The sequence below is a fragment of the Muntiacus reevesi genome, chromosome 17, assembly GCF_963930625.1.
Source record: "Muntiacus reevesi chromosome 17, mMunRee1.1, whole genome shotgun sequence".
NCBI lineage: Eukaryota > Metazoa > Chordata > Mammalia > Artiodactyla > Cervidae > Muntiacus > Muntiacus reevesi.
In genome coordinates this window covers 29,675,200-29,692,426 of record NC_089265.1, presented here as the reverse complement: position 1 = coordinate 29,692,426, position 17,227 = coordinate 29,675,200, and the positions used below count along the sequence as shown (strand labels likewise).

The window sequence follows — 17,227 nt, the reverse complement described above, 5'->3', positions numbered from 1 at the left end:
GCTCTGTTTGAATCTACCAAAACACATTATTCAAAAAAAAAAAAAAAAAAATACGGAAAAAAAAAAGACTCATACAAACCTAAAGCAAGCATATGCTAAGGTGTCTTTAGCCCTTTAATGAGGAGAAACTATAAGGATGGAAAAGGTGGGAAAAGGAAGAATAGAGGTGCAGAGGTCAAATAAGTCCCTGAAAAAAGATACATTGAGTTTAATTCGTTAGGATGTATGTTTTTTTGCGTTTTTTTTTTTTTTTTTTTTTTTTTGGTTTGTTTTAATACTGTAAGGCTAGGACCCTGGCAGCCACTGCCTAAATCCAGTTCACATGTTTTTGTAAATACTTTTATTGGAACACACGCATGTTCAGTCATTTGCTGTGCCTGCTGTCTAGCAAATGGGAACCTTTGCGAAGACTATAAGGAACAGCTTGGGCGTAGAAGACATTTAAAAAAATTTCCCCCTGAATTTAGGGTCTTATCTTGGGCAGGTAAAATCAAAAGTGTGAAAGTATTATTAGCATAGATGTAGCTGTTTGATTAAAACACTAGCATTATATGCTTTGAAATAATGAATGGTCATTGTTTGGCATTAAGAATGCAACACAATTTTAAGTAATTCCTTAAGTAACTTGTTTTTTTTTTTCAAGGACATGCCAAAATCAAAGAATGGAACAAAGAATGGAAAACTTTCAGGTTAGATAAGGCATCTCTACTATCTGGGCAGATAACACAGAAGAATAACCTTTTACTATCTCTTACTAAGAGTAAACTAAATTCTTCTACATCAATTTTTCATTCCAACAGAAGAGGGCAAAAAATCAACTTTGAGCTTTGCATTGGTAATGTAATATTTTATCCATAAACACCTTTAAAAAATTGTTTCCTAACATATTGACTAAATGTCTTTGGTAACTAAACTGTTTAACATTTAATGAAATTTGTTGTTATTCATTATTTTAAGCCTATTTTTCTTTTAATAAAGATTTAGATTTAAAAATTTTATCTCCCAATAAAGCCATCAAAACTGAGCAAATTTTACCAACATTTTTACACATTGCTTTTTTCCCCATATAATTCTTTGTGTGTTATTCACTCAGTCATTTCTGACTCTTTGCAACCTCATAGACTATATAAACCCGCCAGGTTCCTCTGTCCCTGGAATTCTCCAGGCAAGAATACTGGAGTGCTAGCCACTTCCTTCTCCAGGGGATCTTCCCGACTCAGAGACTGAACCTGGGTCTCCTGCATTGCAGGCAGATTCTTTACTATCTGAACCACCAGGAAAGCCTTTGTAGATATGATATTTAAAGGCAAATAATTTTTGGTTTTTTGGTATATTTAGTCAGCTTTCAATTTCAGTTCAAGCTTTGTTCTTTACCATCTCCTTTCACATTCTGGAATTAACTACTTTTACTGAGAACAAAAATACTCTTCTTTTTTGACAAGCAAAAACATATTTTAGTTATAGTTCTTTGCCATGATTATTTCTAGTATAGTCTGAACCATCTATATAAGCCATAATTTTTAATCAAACTTACTAACCTTTCAGAGAAAAACTGGAGAGTAACCACTATCATATACAAGCATTAAGGAAACCAGCAAAGCTTATACAACTATATTATAAGATCTTCACAGTCAAATGCACACCTTTAACACTTTTGTGGAGACAAAAATATGTTTATTAAAATGACCCAAAGATTCAGCCACTGTTACTACTTAAATAAATAGCAATGATATACATAACAACTGGTGACACATCTCAATATTCTATTTTCCTTAGAAATTATACATAGCCATAAATTTTTATTAACTTGATTTATATTAGTTTAAGTTCTACAATTTATGTACAATTTCCAAATTATGTTTGAACTGACAGAACACAATTACAGTTGAATAAAAAAGATTAAGAATTATAACTCAATATTGTTTTTGTTCAGTTGCTAAGTCATTTCTGACTCTTAGCAGCACATGGATTGTAGCACACCAGGCTTCTCTGTCCAGCACTATCTCCCTTAGTTTGCTCAAACTCATGTCCATTGAGTCGGTGATGCCATCCAACCATCTCACCCTCTGTTGTCCCCTTCTCCTCCTCTTGCCCTCAGTTTTTCCCAGCATCTGGGTCTTTTCCAATGAGTCAGCTCTTCGCATCAGGGGACAAAGTGTTGGAGCTTCAGCTTCAGAATCAGCCCTTCCAATGAATGTTCAGGATTGATTTCCTTTAGGATTGACTGATTTGATACCTTGCTGTCCAAGCAACTCTCAAAGAGACTTCTCCAGCACCACAGTTCCAAAGTCTCAATCCTTCGGCACTCAGCCTTCTTTATGGCCCAACCCTCACATCCATACATGACTACCGGAAAACCCATAGTTTTGACTATTTGGAACTTTGTCGGCAAAGTGATGTCTCTGTTTTTTAATATACTATCTAGGTTTGTCACAGCTATTCTTCCAAGGAGCAAACGCCTTTTAATTTCATGGCTGCAGTCACCATCCTCATTGATTTTGGAGCCCAAGAAAATATAGTTGAATACATAATTGTATATTTTTTTAATCTCAATGTATGGAAGTAACCTTAGCTTATTTCAACAGTAAATCAGTTAAAGGAATTCAGGAAGTTCGCAATAAATGGTCTTTTCATGAGAAAATAAATCCAAATCTTAAACAAGTAAAATTTATCTAGTCTCCATATTGAAAAAAGCCAGGAAAAGACATTTAGTTATTTATAACCTAAATTTACCAAACCAATTCATGTCTAAAGATTTACTTTGATGTTTCTAAGCTAACATTGTGAAGGATTTTTTTTTTTCCCTTAAAACTGCCAGTACATTCAAAATATTAAAGTTCAATTTACATTCTTGAAATTCTGAGTATATTAAAATTTCCAAGTATTTATTATTATCTCTAGTGAGAAAATTCTCTTTTTTCCAAGACACTCTAACTTAATTTATTCTAAAAGTAGGGAAATATAGATTATGGGTCCTTGACTGGTCTGTTGGTTCAGTGCACAAGTTCCTGAAATTGACTGGTTTTGCATACTTTTTTTTTTTTTTTTTTTTTTTAATACAGGAGGGTTCAGTACCTAGTTGAGAAAATGGACATTACCTACACAATGAGTTAACCAAAGCTGGTAACTATTAGCCAAGGATCCAAAACAATAATAATGAAGCAAGCAAACCAGAATAAAAGGCACCAAATCAGAAGAAAATCAAGTCAGGATTTCACTGCAGAGGCCACTTCTCTAGAACTGTTTCACTAGTTCCAGGAGGCAAGCATACTATGTATCTTGACGGCAACCTCCAACCCTATCAAAGTGTAATTTTTAAGTAGTTGAAAACATGGTTCTTATACAAACATAGAGGAAACATTTGCTGAAGATTTATTTAGCTTATTTAATGAAAGAAGCAGCAAGATGATACAGCTGGCCCAAAAGAGAATTAGAGTTTATGTAATTTCTCAGGAAAGACATATGAAATAATCTGTTTAGAGACAAAGCTGTTTAACATCAAACAATAAAACCATAACTTTGAGATGTTTTTCTTTCCACTGGGCCAAAAATCATTTTCAGGTCTTCAAAACACACATCTATACGTCAACTTACAATTTCATAAGTCTGAGCCAAATTAGTAGTAAATTACAGGTCATACAAACGTATCTCTCCATTTGTAATTAAATTATGCTTTGGTAAGCCTCTTAGGCTATGCTTCAACACATTGCTGAAGAGATTTTTAAACCCTTTGAGCTCATGGATCCTTTCCTTAGCTGTCTCCAGTCTACTGATACATTCATCAAAAGCATTCATCATTTATATTGCAGTGTTTCTGACTTAACAGCATTTCCTTTTGATTGTTTGTGCAAATGTTATCTCTCTGCTCACATGACACACCTATTCTTGCATGCTGTTTACTTTCTACATTAGATTCCTTATCAAATTAATCATATTTACTTAAAATTCCCAATCTAATAATATAAAAATCTGTACCATATCTGAGTCTGGTTCTGATGCATGACTTGTCTCTTCAGACTTTTTGCTTTTTTTTTTTAGACTTTTTGCTTTTTCAGAATGTCTTGTAATTTTTTGCTACAAGCTGTGTATGATATAAAAGGAACTGAGAGAGACCTGAGATGTGAGGTTTTATATTTATCTGAATAGGAGTTAAATCGTGTTTACTGTTAGCTGTAGGTGTCAGAGACTAATATTTCCTCTAGTATCTTTTTCTTTTTTGGTCTTCTTTTTGCCTTTGGGTTTTCCTAGAGACTCCTTAAATAGAGTCTGAGGCCTGTGGGACTTTCAGCTGCAGTCCCTGGTATCCTCAGGAGCCCTATTGATGTGGTGTATGGTGTAGGGCAGAGAGGCGGTCTAGAGTCCATGGTTAGGTCTCAGTCTTTTTGTGAGCCTGAGATGGGCATTTCTCTTCACCCCTAGTTGGTTCACCCCTAGCCTTCACCCCTAGCCAGCTCTGGTGGCTCAGTAAAGAATCCACCTGCCAATGCACGAGATGCAGGAGATGAGGCTTTGACCCCTGGGTCAGGAAGAGCCCCTGGAGAAGGAAATGGCAACCCACTCCAGTGTTCTTTCCTGGGAAATCCCATGGACAGAGAAGCCTGGCAGGCAACAGTCCCTGGAGTCACGAAAGAACTGGATATGACTCAGCGACTAAACAACAACAAAAAAGGTTGGTTAGGCTTTGGTAAAACCCCAGTCAGTGAGGCTCTGGTAAACAGTTTTCCTTGACAGCAGGCCCTAAGAAGGAGAACAGAGAGCTTTGGGCATTTTTAGAATGGTTTCTTTGCTCCTGCCCCTATCAGAGATCAAGGGAAGCTGGGTCCTGGTGGGGCTGCTGGAGGTAAAACTCATGAAAGTGTGGGACTTCCCCTGAAGTTTTTAACGTGGAGTTTTTAACTCAAGCTGGTCTACAATAAATCTCCAATGATTCTTCAATTATAGTTTTAAGTCTTCCTACTAACTCCAGCAGGGGCCTTCTGCTTTTGGGCATCTGTTCTTGATAAGCAAAGATTCTCTGTATCCAGTTCTTTGTCTCCTTGCGGGCAGCAGTTTACCCTGTGACCTTAAGTCTCTGGGTGGATGTAAGAAGAGTTGTTGATCTTCAGTTTATTCCATTTTCTTCTAGTTGGGGAAACGCGAATGATAACTTTCAACCTCTTTATATGTCAGACTGGAACCACAATGAGACTCATAATCAGCTTTATAGACTTATTGTGATAATGACATTAAATGTATTAGATAAGTTAATATTTAAGACATGATATACAGGAAGCAAATAATAAATGGAAGATATGTTTATTGATATTCTTAAAGATTTTTTTAATCAGACAAAATCACTAAATAAGAAAGTCGGGGTGTTATCAGTGAGTGATGGAATATGGCAGTTGTTTCTCACTGGCCACACTTCAGAGTGAGATCACTGCTGCACGGCAACTCACGTCATCTGGAGAGTCCCACCCAAATTTTCCCAAATGCCAATATTTACTTGGTGTTTAGGCATCACATGAAAAATAAAACTAATCTTCATCATAAAAGGAAGCATTCCAAATATTATAAAATTATTAAGATTAGCTAAAAAATGAATGGTTCTAAAAAAAAAAGTTTGTGTCTAAGTTATATTCCCTATGCACAAGGACCATTCTACAGAGGCCCTTTCTTAAAAAATGGGTTAATATGTGAAACACAAAGTCTGGTTCATGGGAGACAATAAACACATGTGTCGCTTTCCTTATCTCCTCCTTCCTTTCCCCTAGTGAGGACACATTAAAGTGAATTCTTCAAATTAATTGAATCCAGAAAAGCAGGATTAAAATGTAGTCAATGTGTCAGTATTGAAAATTCAAAGATGTCACTAGTCTTAGTGTATTCTAAGTTCTTAAGCTATGTGAATGTTAACATCTAAGCTTATTATCTTATCATTGTATATCCTACTTTTTATGGCCCTTAAATTATAGGAGTATTATTTATAAGTGATCTCTATTTAAAGCATCATCTGTGTCACTAAATATCAGAGATATCATTTGTTATTTCTCTTTCAGGATAATAAACCACACATTTGTCCTGTGGGTGATGCAGATAGCCCTTCAAAGAAGACCATGACTTCCCTCTAACATTTCTTGTCTCCATCAATGCATATTTCATTATTTACTCAATTTTTTACTTTTTTCAAGCTATAAAACAATATGCCAATAGACAAGCATTCCACAGACATGGTGGTCCAGTATCTATCACCCCAAATTACTCACAAATAGAAAAGATATATAGGTCCTTGCTACTCAAATTGTAGCCCATATACCAATGGCATTGATATATGTTTATCCATGCTGTGTAACAAATACTCCAAAATTTAGCAAGGCAAACAACAAATGTGTTATCTCAGTTTCTGTGAGTCAGAATCTGGCACAGGTCAACTGAGTGTCTCTGGCTTGAGTCTCTTCGAAGTCTGCAATTAGCACATCAGATGGAGCTGCAGTCATTTCACAGCCCCCTCACTGCTTCATGCTCACTCACAGAGGCGGTAGTAGTGGGCAGGCCTAGCCCCTTGTTGTCCAGAGATATCAGCTCCTTATCATGGAGATCTCACAATAGTACACCTCACAGCCTGGCAGATGCCTCTCCTCTCAGCAAGTAGAAGAATGTACCCAAGACAGTCAACAGTCTTTTTGTAATCTGTTCTCAGAACTGACATCCCATCATTTTTGCCATATTGTATTCCTAAGAAGGCAGTCGAAAGGTCCAGTGTATACTCAGGCAGGGAATTACACAAGGATGTAGATACCAGGAAAGAGGGGGTTTTATTGGGAGACTTAGAGGCTGCCTACCTGTACTGGCATCTGCTGAGAGTTTGTTAGAAATGCAGGATCACAGAATTAGAGAAGAGAATCTGAATTTTAACAAGACTCCAAGATAATGTGTATGTCGAGAAGCACTGCTCCAGGGAGCAAGGCCCACGTGCTTTACTCTTTGCAAAGGCAGCTTCTTCACCTAATTTTACTCACTGCTTAAAGTCACTTTCTAAGAATTGCAAAGGTTAATTTTCCTTGCAACTCAGTTCTCTCATACTCAACAAATAGGAAAATTATAGTCACTGTAGTATTACTGAAGTACTGCTCAGCTGCAGATAGCAGATTAGAAAGAAATGAGGGACTGAGGAAGAAAAGGGGGCATAAGAACTGTGGCAAAGAGGTCGAATATCCATATCTAGTAGTTACTGAAAGAGAAAACTGAGCACTTTTATAAGAAGGGACCATATGAAAAAAGGACTAACAAGCTATTACCACAATAACCCCTAAGTGCATTGTTGAATAACTCTGAATTAGAAACACTCTGTTCATGGTGGTGGCCTCTTACTACTACTTGATTCTGTTTGGTTCTACTACTTTGCTATATTTACAGAGATGGAGAAGTACACAGCATATTTTAGAAATAAATCCATGAAAAATTATAATATAAAAATTTAAATACTAAGTGGGTTCTAAGTATCTTGATTATTCCTTTTCCAAATAGATTTTATATCTCAATGATGCTTAAAGAATAATCTATATTCAGTATTTGAACTCTTTCCATAAAAGACCACTAATAACTTTGGTATAAATATTTTACATCTCCCTCAAATTCCACTTAGGGGAAAAGATAAAACTCCATTCCATACCAACTGTATGTTTAGTGACATCATGTTGGCAGCTTGACACTGTCCATTGTAGGAGTATTTACAGCATAGAAACCGTAAAACTTCATAAATCAGAACTTGACTTAACTTTGTTGATTAAGACAATGATCTTAAGGGGAAAATGATCTAATGGGGAAAATGCTGATACTACAGATTCGACTTAAAACTGTGTCATGTCCTTAGCTATTACATTATCCATAGCACAAAAAAAATTACTGGGAAATAACTGTCTATGGAGTCAAAAACTCATCCAACTCAGCCAAATTGCTCCCATCACTGATAAATCCATAAAGCTCAGATGTAACTCATGCTGAGACTGAAACAGGTTTCAGTTTAACGAATATAATTTGCACTAGGGTGGAAAATGGTTAAACAACAGATCACATATCAGACTTAAGGAAGAAAAATTATTTAGAAAAGAGAGGACTGGGATCAATTCTATTTGTTCAATTATTGTTGGACTGAAACTAGAAGTTGCTGTATGTACAATAATTCAATAAAAATAAACAAAAGGAGTCTCTGAGAATCAGTTACAGTAATGAAATTTACAATAAAAGGTACTGTATATTTTATGAAACATTTTATATAAATTATATATATTATTTTATATAAATATTTTAGTTATTTGTATCAGCACAGTTTCTATTACGTGCATGTATGCGTGTATGTGTGTGTGTAGTTTTCCAGGGAGCCAACCATTCAGCCTTTCCCAGCACACCACCCTGCCTGCTGTTTCCCTCCCGTTGGAGACACGGGCACTACAAATCACAGAGGGGCACGTTACCAAATCCGAGCCTTCCATGTAAAAATCCCACTTTAAATTCTAAATAAGAAAAATGAACATGCAGAAAGAACATTTATTATGAGTTAGCAGAAACTCTTCTGGTCTGTGTTCTGTGTGGGAGCTCTTCTATTACAAATATGGGGAGTCCGTGTCTCAGTGACATCATTCCAAATGAATTTCAGCTCAGTTGATTTATAGTCTCATACATTAGCCAGAATTATACTTTGCTTATACATATTGAAATCTCTCAAGAAAAAAATTTTCACTGTATTAGGTTATGGTAAAGGAGTTTTCATCAGAGGCATCTAAGTATCAACTGGAGTTAAAACCTGACCGAATAAGGCGGTAGAGTTCTCTGTCTTACCTTGGTAATCAGAGGACGCACCAGCAGACACTACACAGATCTCATGAGCAGGCCTGATGGCAGGAATTTATGTTCAAGATTCAGGAGAGTCACATGTGCCCCTTTCAAATAAACCAGATGCAGCTATCTAATTTATCAAAACAATATCAATTGGTCAGCTGTGCTGATGATAGTGTTTTTATGTATGTAATTTAGTCTTTGGGGAAATTACTCCTCCATGAGGTTTTGGGAAAACAGTGAACTGTTTTAGTTATTGTTCAGTTCCACATAAAAACAATTCAAATGGAGGAAGACAAAGTTGACTGATATAAAAATGGAATCCTCTGTTGCCCAATTCAAAACAAATTCTGTTGTAAATTTTGAACTGGCTGAGAAAGCAGAGCAAAACTTTGGCAGACTAGCTCTGACTTGCAAATGCTGCATGCTCTTCTGAAGCATTCTAAACCTAAAGCATTGGATGCAAGTATTGTACTGTGCCTTCTCAGACTCCAGTAAGATGGTGCTATCCTTATGGGTCCTCTGGACAAAACAGGAGTGTTTTAGAAATACAGCTATTAATAAAACTGCTGGAAATTTTAAGGATTAGTAGACAGGAAATCTGTATTCTTCAAATTGAGGATGTGGTGAATTTGAGGAGGGAGTACATTTAGACAAGAGGAGGTTATACACAGGGAACATGCAGATAAACTGGGATAAACTATTGGAGAAACAATATTCTAAGTATTTTTACAACAGCCCTTTAATTTAGTACATTAGATGCTTTTGATTTTTTTTTCTTAGATATTTAGAAATAAATATGGTTAGAAAAAAGACCTTCTATCAATTACAAATTTGAAAAAAAAATGCTGATTAGGTTCTTCACCTTAGACACTAGGATTAGGGCATCACATTAAAAAGCAAATCTAATTTATTCTCCTTCCTTCATGTTCAGGATCACAAACTTGCTTGCAAAGTAGTCTTCTTCCTATAACAGCTTGCTGGACATTTGAGATTTGGGTCATGGTTACTGTGGATTTTACAGTAGGTTGCATAACTGGGAGATGGCCTGCTTTTATCTGATTAGTCAATTCCCATAAATAAAAAGATAAGAATGGTGCAGGAGAGCTTTGGGAGAGATGAACACTGGTGCTATGTCAGCCTGCAGGATGACAAGATGGAGTGAGCAATGTCCCTATCTGGCAGATATATTCAGCAGCTCATGTGCACAGTTCAGTTAATATACAGACCCATTAAACATGGTATGTATGTTTATCTTGGCACAGAACACAAATATTACTTCTAGTGAAACCCAAATGGCAAGAGCTAAAATTACTATCGCCACAGAATTTCTGATAAGGTGATTAAAATTCACATAGAGCTCAAACTCTAGCCATGAGCTTTTACTAGCTAAGTAATTTGCCAGAGATGGAGCAGTAAATTAATGGCTCTGTCTCCTGTATAGCTTGAATGATTCTCTCATAGCAGAAACAATTTAGTAATCAAACGGCCACAGGAATGACAGAGACTGTGTTAGAATGAAGGGAAATCCTGAGACTATCTGATCCACAGAATCTTCTTATAACATTTTCAATGAAATCTCAATACAAAGAGCAAAGAAAAGTGATACGTGGATTTCTCTACTGAATTAAATTTTCAATATCGGGCAGAAATTAGACTTTGTTCACAGACTGCTTTACTATGTCTATTGAGTCCTGGGGTCCACCGCAGCTGAAAATTAATCCCCAGGATTATTCTTGTATAAAAAGATTGTATATGCCAAGCCACCTTGCCCAAAGGTAGACTGTGATAGTGACAGGCCAGAGGCTCTGCCTGTGTTCCTTACACACCACCACCAAAGAAGTCAATTTATTTGGCAGCTTTGTGATGTAGTGAAAACATGACCATATTCTCTCTTTCTTGGATTCCAGTGAGACAATTCATAACCTTTGTATTTTTGTAGTATTAAAAAATAATAGATTGTACAAAAACATAGGTCTGGAAAAGTTTATTATTAAGAATATTTGCTTTTTTCAAGACACCACTATTAAGTTCTATAGACCAGTTCATTGATCATAATTGACATGAAATTTCAGTCTTCATTCTGTCTAGAGTTGAGAGACCTATTATGCAACAATATTGAAGCATGAGAGGCTTGTTAAGTATGAAAATGGGCTGCAGCAATAATTGTAAGGGCCAGAGTGACAAGTGAAGAAGAAAAGAGGAAAGGACATTGACATCTCTTTGGATCAATGAATGCAAACCTTAAAAAAAATCTTTTTTTGGGTAACATCCTATTTGTTTGCTCCCTTTGTTTAATTTCTTTCACCAAGTGTTTACAGAACAATGGTGCTATATTAGTACTAGTTATCACCTCAGAACAAACAGAATAATGCTGAGACTGTGATTTACATCATGAAGTCCACTTCCTTTCAGAGGTACTATCTTGTAACCTGTACATTTAAGCTGGGAATAACCTTGCCCTAGTTACTCAGTGTTTGAACTCTGTGAATCAGTGGGAGTGGGATTTCAAGCTTGGAATTCTTCAATACTGAAGAACTCTTTCTTGCTACCTTGTTCTTTACCCTCAAGCACTGTATCACTAGCAAGTGTTAGTCAGTCATTTGTGTCTGACTCTTGGTGACCCCATGGACTCCTCTTCCCATGGGATTCTTCAGGCAAGAACACTGGGGTGGGTTGCCATTCCCTTCTCCAGGGGATCTTCCCAACCCAGGGATTGAACCTGGGTCTCCCATATTGCAGGCAGATTCTTAACCATCTAAGCCACTAGGGAAGCCCTATTGTATTACTGACTTATAGCAAAACTCAAGGGAGGGCATTCTTGACAGATGTTTCAACCTACGGCAATCATTCAGGCCTTGGACAAGTAAGACTTGTACATCCACTGTGCGTTAAGCAGTCTTGGAGGTCTTGGGCACAGAGTGGCGAACAGGATAGACCAAGTCCCCTGCCCTCTGTGATGGCTTACATGCTCATTTGGGAGACAGAAAATAAAAAGTAAACAGGTAATAAGTAGGATGATTTCCATGAGTCATAAGTATTACGAAGGGAATATAAAAACATAGAAATGCTGTGTACAACTAAGCATAGGAATTAGATACTATGATTGATCAGGAAGGGGCTCTCCAAGGAGGGGTCACTTAAACTCAGACCATGAGGAAGTCCTCCCAACAACCACTATCCTCAGAGAAACTTCATGGGATCTTGTAAGATCTCAAGTGAGAAAACCACACAGGTTCCTGCCCACTGGGCAAGACTCTTCTGAATGAATGGCCAGACTTCCTAAGGACTGATGTGCATACCAGTGAGGAAGGGCAGAGCAGCTGCTGGAGACAGAAGCCACTTGGTGATTTGGTCCTGGCGGTGGATCCTTCCTACTTTGAAGGTTCACCAGGAGTAGCGTAACTGCACCTTAATTCCAGGAGAAAGCACTGGTAGGTGGGGTGCCAGGTAACAGGCAGGCAGCCGTGTGAACCGAATCACCCAGGGCTCCCACGGTGGGAAGCTGTTTACTCTCTCCCCCGGAGGACACAGGGTTAGATGCAGTTACGTGTGTAATCATTATCAGCCTGACCAACACGTTCTTAGTGACTTGCTTTCGTCATATTTTCCCCTACAGTGGTTCAATGGCCTTGTGAATGTTTGCTTTCAGAAGAAAAGAATTTTTTTATTTAAATAAATCATTTCATGGTCAAAGGAAGCTTTTGTTCCTTTCAGAGTCTACTCCCCTCTCATTCATATTGCTCAACAAAACTGAACACTTCTTATGTGATGCAGCCACTGTGTAGCTCAGACAAAAACTGCTGGAAAAAAGTATAAGTATGTTTTAACCCTCCAGTGACACCATTGCTGGGAATGGGCATTATTATTGTCTGAAGAGCTGAACTTTCTCAGATCCTAAAATTACGACTATTTCCCCTCTGCAAAATCAATCCATCCTTAAAACAGACCACAAGAGATGCACGAAACATAAAGACATGGCTTTTTTCAAGGAACTGAAGGCTTAGCTGAAGAAACAGCTAAAAGACACAATAATAGGTAGCAACATAAGTGTACAAAATTAAGGTAGACTGTCAGATACAAACTACTCAGTAGAGGGTAAACAGGCCAGCAGAAGAGACACTTCATGGAAGAATTAGGACTTCAAGAATGGGGAGGGTTTGGAGGGGAAAACAAACAGTCAAGTATTTCAAGTGAAGGGAGGAGCAGGGAATACGTCCAGATCTGGGCATGCGCGGGCGCATCCTGCCAGGACAGGGTGGGGATGTGAACGAATGCAGCTGCGGTTCATTTGGGGAGCTGTTGGGAAATCGTCACATTACATTGCACTGTGCCTACAATGGGCACAGCATGTTTTATTGGCTACAGATGCTTAACTGAACAATTTTGGAAGACTTTGACTCCTATTGATTTTCCTGGCTCCTCTGTGGACGTAAGCAAATTGTTGATGATTTGTAAATATTTGGTGTATTACTTGTAATTTGAACAGTATCTTGATGACTCATAGGGTGTGGGGGTAAATTCAAATATAAAAAATCACCACAAAATCTCCTTCCCCCACACAACCTTAAAGCAAGGTCACTGAGACATCACCACAAATAGAAAACCATCTTAAGACTTACTAAGTTCTGTTCATGAATATCTCAGAGAAAATTGATTTTCCTTGCTGACTCCCTAAGAATTTTTGGTACATTTCTCAGAGAAGATAAGGTAGTCTCCTAAGTCACTTTATTTAATATCCTAGGCAGGTTAACAGTTTTTAAATTATACTTCATACTTTATACATACAAACGTAAGCATTTTTGTACATATACACATGGACTTTACCTGCGATCTTAAATCTCTGAATTTATCCTAGAAATTTCATCTCTCCTAATAGCTGTGTGTCACATTCACTCAACTCAAAGTTCCCCTTCAGAGATGGGTTGATTCCTAGAAATACGTTTACAATATGAATGCATATATAAGCTTCTTTCTCTCTTCTGACTTGAGTCACTCACAACTGAGTGCCTTGGGTAATTCTAGAAACCTGCAAATCTGAATCAGTCCTGGGTATTCAAGAGAGCATAAGCAAGGCCCAGTCTCCAGGGTTAAAAGACCTCAGGTGAAAAAAACTGGAATTTCATTTAAACCCTGATGAAGGTGACTAGGACCTCTGGTGGCTAAATCTGTCCTTGCCTCACAGTCCAGTCCACTGGAATCTCTGTAGGAGCCTTATCTCTTCAATTCCATCCAGAACAAGGGCTATCTTGCAGCGTCTCTCCCCCTACTTCCTTCAGAAATACCCTTGATGTTAACAGTTATTCCTGTTAAACTGTAGGGCCTACAGAGAAATTCTGCTTTGTAACTAGGGAGACAGATTTCTCTGAAGTAATTTAAAACCATCAGAAAGACTATATGCCTAGAAGTCATTTAAGGGAACCTTCCCTGAGTCTCATATGCCAGTTTTGATTGGAGCTGCTCTTGACGCAGCTGAAGGAAATAATTAAATCTACAGAAAATACTTGTACATTTCATTGTGTAAAGTGGATCAGTCTGATTTATTAGCCTTTCGGATTCAGGGAATATTGAAACAATTTGATTCTTGTTAAACATGAAAGTTCTTGTTAAACTCAGCACTACGTATTTGTCAGTATAGTCATAAAAGGTGGAGACCTTTTCTGTACTCTTTTTTCTTTGCAGATTTCAGCTTCTTCATCTACAAAAGAGGGATAAAAATAATAATACTTAAGGCACAGGGCTATTATTGAGTTGACCAAATGTTTGCTTGGGTTGTTCTGTAACATTGAAAAATCTGAATGAACTTTTTGGCCAACCCAATATAATGTGTGTTGAGCTTTTATTAATGGTGTTTGTCATATAATCATTCAAAAAATAGGAGCTGCTGCAATGATGATGATGATTCCTTAATTTCTACAGATTGCTATCCCCTGCTTCTCTCAATATCCACACACATACTCTCAATTAACAAGGATAAACTATTAAATTTGAGCTTTCCTGGTGGCTCAGTGGTAAAGAATTCTGCCTGCCAATGCAGGAGACACAGGTTCGATCCCTGGGTCAGGAAGATCCCCTGGAGAAGGAAATGGCAACCCACTCCAGTATTCTTGCCTGGGAAATCACATGGAGAGAGGACTACAGTCCATGGGGTCACAAAAGAGTCAGACACATCTAAGCAACTAAAACAACAACAACAACAAACGATCCGGCCACAGAGAGAACAAGTCTCTTGACGGAATCTGTCATTCAATAGGATATTTCCAGGCAGCTTGGTGAGGGTCAGAGATGCAGTGAGAGTTTATAGCCCCTTTCAGAGCCTGTGAGGGCTGGCAGGAAGTGAGTTCTTTGATGATGACTCCTACCCTTTGTCAGCAGTTTTCAAAAAGATCCTGGCTCAAGTAAATTTGTATTTTATTCTCTGAATGTAAAATGATGGGCTGCAGGAGACAGAATTTAAATGACTCTGGGGTCTTTCAAGAACACAGAATAACAGGCAGGTCTCTCCCCTCTCTCTGCCCTCCACAGGTTAACCTCAGAGCCACAGATGGGAAGCTCATGCGCCAGTTGCTCCTCATCAATGAGAGCATCGAGTCCATCAAGTGGATGATTGAAGAGAAAGCCACCATCACCAGCCGAGGCAGCAGCCTGAGCGGCAGCCTCTGCAGCTTACTGGAGAGTCAGAGCACCTCCTTACGTGGCAGCTACAGCAGCCTCCACGACGGCAGTGACGGGCTAGATGGCATCTCCGTGGGGAGCTACCTGGACACTTTGGCAGACGATGTCCCCGGCCACCAGACCCCCTCAGACTTGGACCAGTTCAGTGACAGCTCAGTCATAGGCGACTCGCACGCACTGTACAAGCGTCCCAAACTGGATTCCGAATACTACTGCTTTGGCTAATGCCCCAGTTTTTTGCATGGGATTGGTGTGCAATTAACTTGTATTTATCCTCCTTCTCCGCTGCTATATTTTTGGTGTGTGCGTGTGTGTGTGTGTGTGTGTGTTTTAGTACGACAACCTTTTAAAAGGAAGCTTATTTTGAATGGCTTGATGGTATTTCTGTTGCTCCTAGTATTTCTCATCTACACTGATTTCTTTTTCTCTCTTAAGTCTCTCTATTTATTACGATGATTTTTCTCCCTTCTTTCACAGTGGCACAAATAAAGTAGGGGGAAAAGAATAAGCAATAATTATATCTTTGCTTTTGTTTTCAGAGCAAGGGGTCAGGGATTACAAAATAAACTTCGCTAAATTTTACAATAAACCAAAGTCTGATAATAGCTGATTTTGTTGTCTGTATTCTTAAATGATTCAAAGGTTTGTTTTCCAGAAGACACAGGTTTATTACTGTTTTTATATTAGGTTGGGCAACATCCTTGGGACTAAGCTAGGTGTTATTTTGAGGCCACAAGTTCCTAATGTGAAGTCAGTAATACCGTTAGCCACACACTTCTCATGACAACCATTAGGAAGAACCAACTCTATGCAATGTATTCAGTTCAACTTTGTGTTCATACTGTAGATGATCATTTTGTCACCAGTGATTCTAACTCAAGCTGTAGACAAATTTGTGTAATTAAATATATGATTTTCCCAAATTTCAAAGAATAACTGAAATTAAGTAAGAAGGTGATTAAAGGTTAAGGTGTCCTAGATTTATTGTATTCTGAGATTTTGTTGATGTTTACTATAAGAATTTTGCAACTATAGGATATATAAAAACATAGATTCATACAATGGATGGATGATGGATGGATGGAGTGGGAAGTAGAATCACTATTTACTTACAAAACCTAATAGATCCTTTCATTCTGAGAAGAATAAATAATTTCTTTGTTTTCTGGAATGATGTCTGAAAATATCATTCATGTACTGAAACTTTCAATGTGATATTAATCTTCTACATTTATTTTACCTTGATGATTCCTTGTGAGTAAATCTAATTGAGATTTCAAACTGTTCTCTGTAATGATATATGTTTCTGCACTAAACACTTGACAGTGTGAACCAAAAACTCTACTTGTAACTGAAAAATGGCCATACTCCAGAAATATTTCCCCCAAATTTCCTTTGTTATTATACGTATTACACACATGTCAAATCTATTAATTCCAAGTTATATATTATTCAATTTCCAATTAAGATCTACAGGGTCTATATTTAACACTGGTTTTTTTCATAAATTGTAGATAAAATCCTCATCAACAACAATCTCAGGATGTCAGGATTGTCTCCCTTCTGTGTTTGAAGAAAATGAAACACAAAGAAGGTAGGTAACTGGGTCAGATCTCCCAGTAAGTGTCAAAAATGAGATTTAAACTTGAGCCTGTCTTATTCTAACAATAAAACTTGGTACCTATGGAAGTTAAATAAAGTGGAGATGAGAAAGCTAACTGTGACAAAAGGTGACCTG

At 37.7% G+C, this 17,227-nt stretch overlaps 1 protein-coding gene across 1 annotated transcript in view; it reads left to right on the top strand.

Annotated features, from left to right (window-relative positions):
* The window catches only part of LURAP1L (leucine rich adaptor protein 1 like), a 46,923-nt gene extending 30,057 nt beyond the window's left edge, over nucleotides 1-16,866 (top strand). The window contains exon 2 of the mRNA XM_065908049.1: nucleotides 15,340-16,866. Coding sequence (XP_065764121.1) covers nucleotides 15,340-15,714 — 375 coding nt within the window. The 3' untranslated portion in view covers nucleotides 15,715-16,866. The remainder of the gene's footprint in view (nucleotides 1-15,339) is intronic.
* Nucleotides 16,867-17,227: the final 361 nt, after the last annotated feature.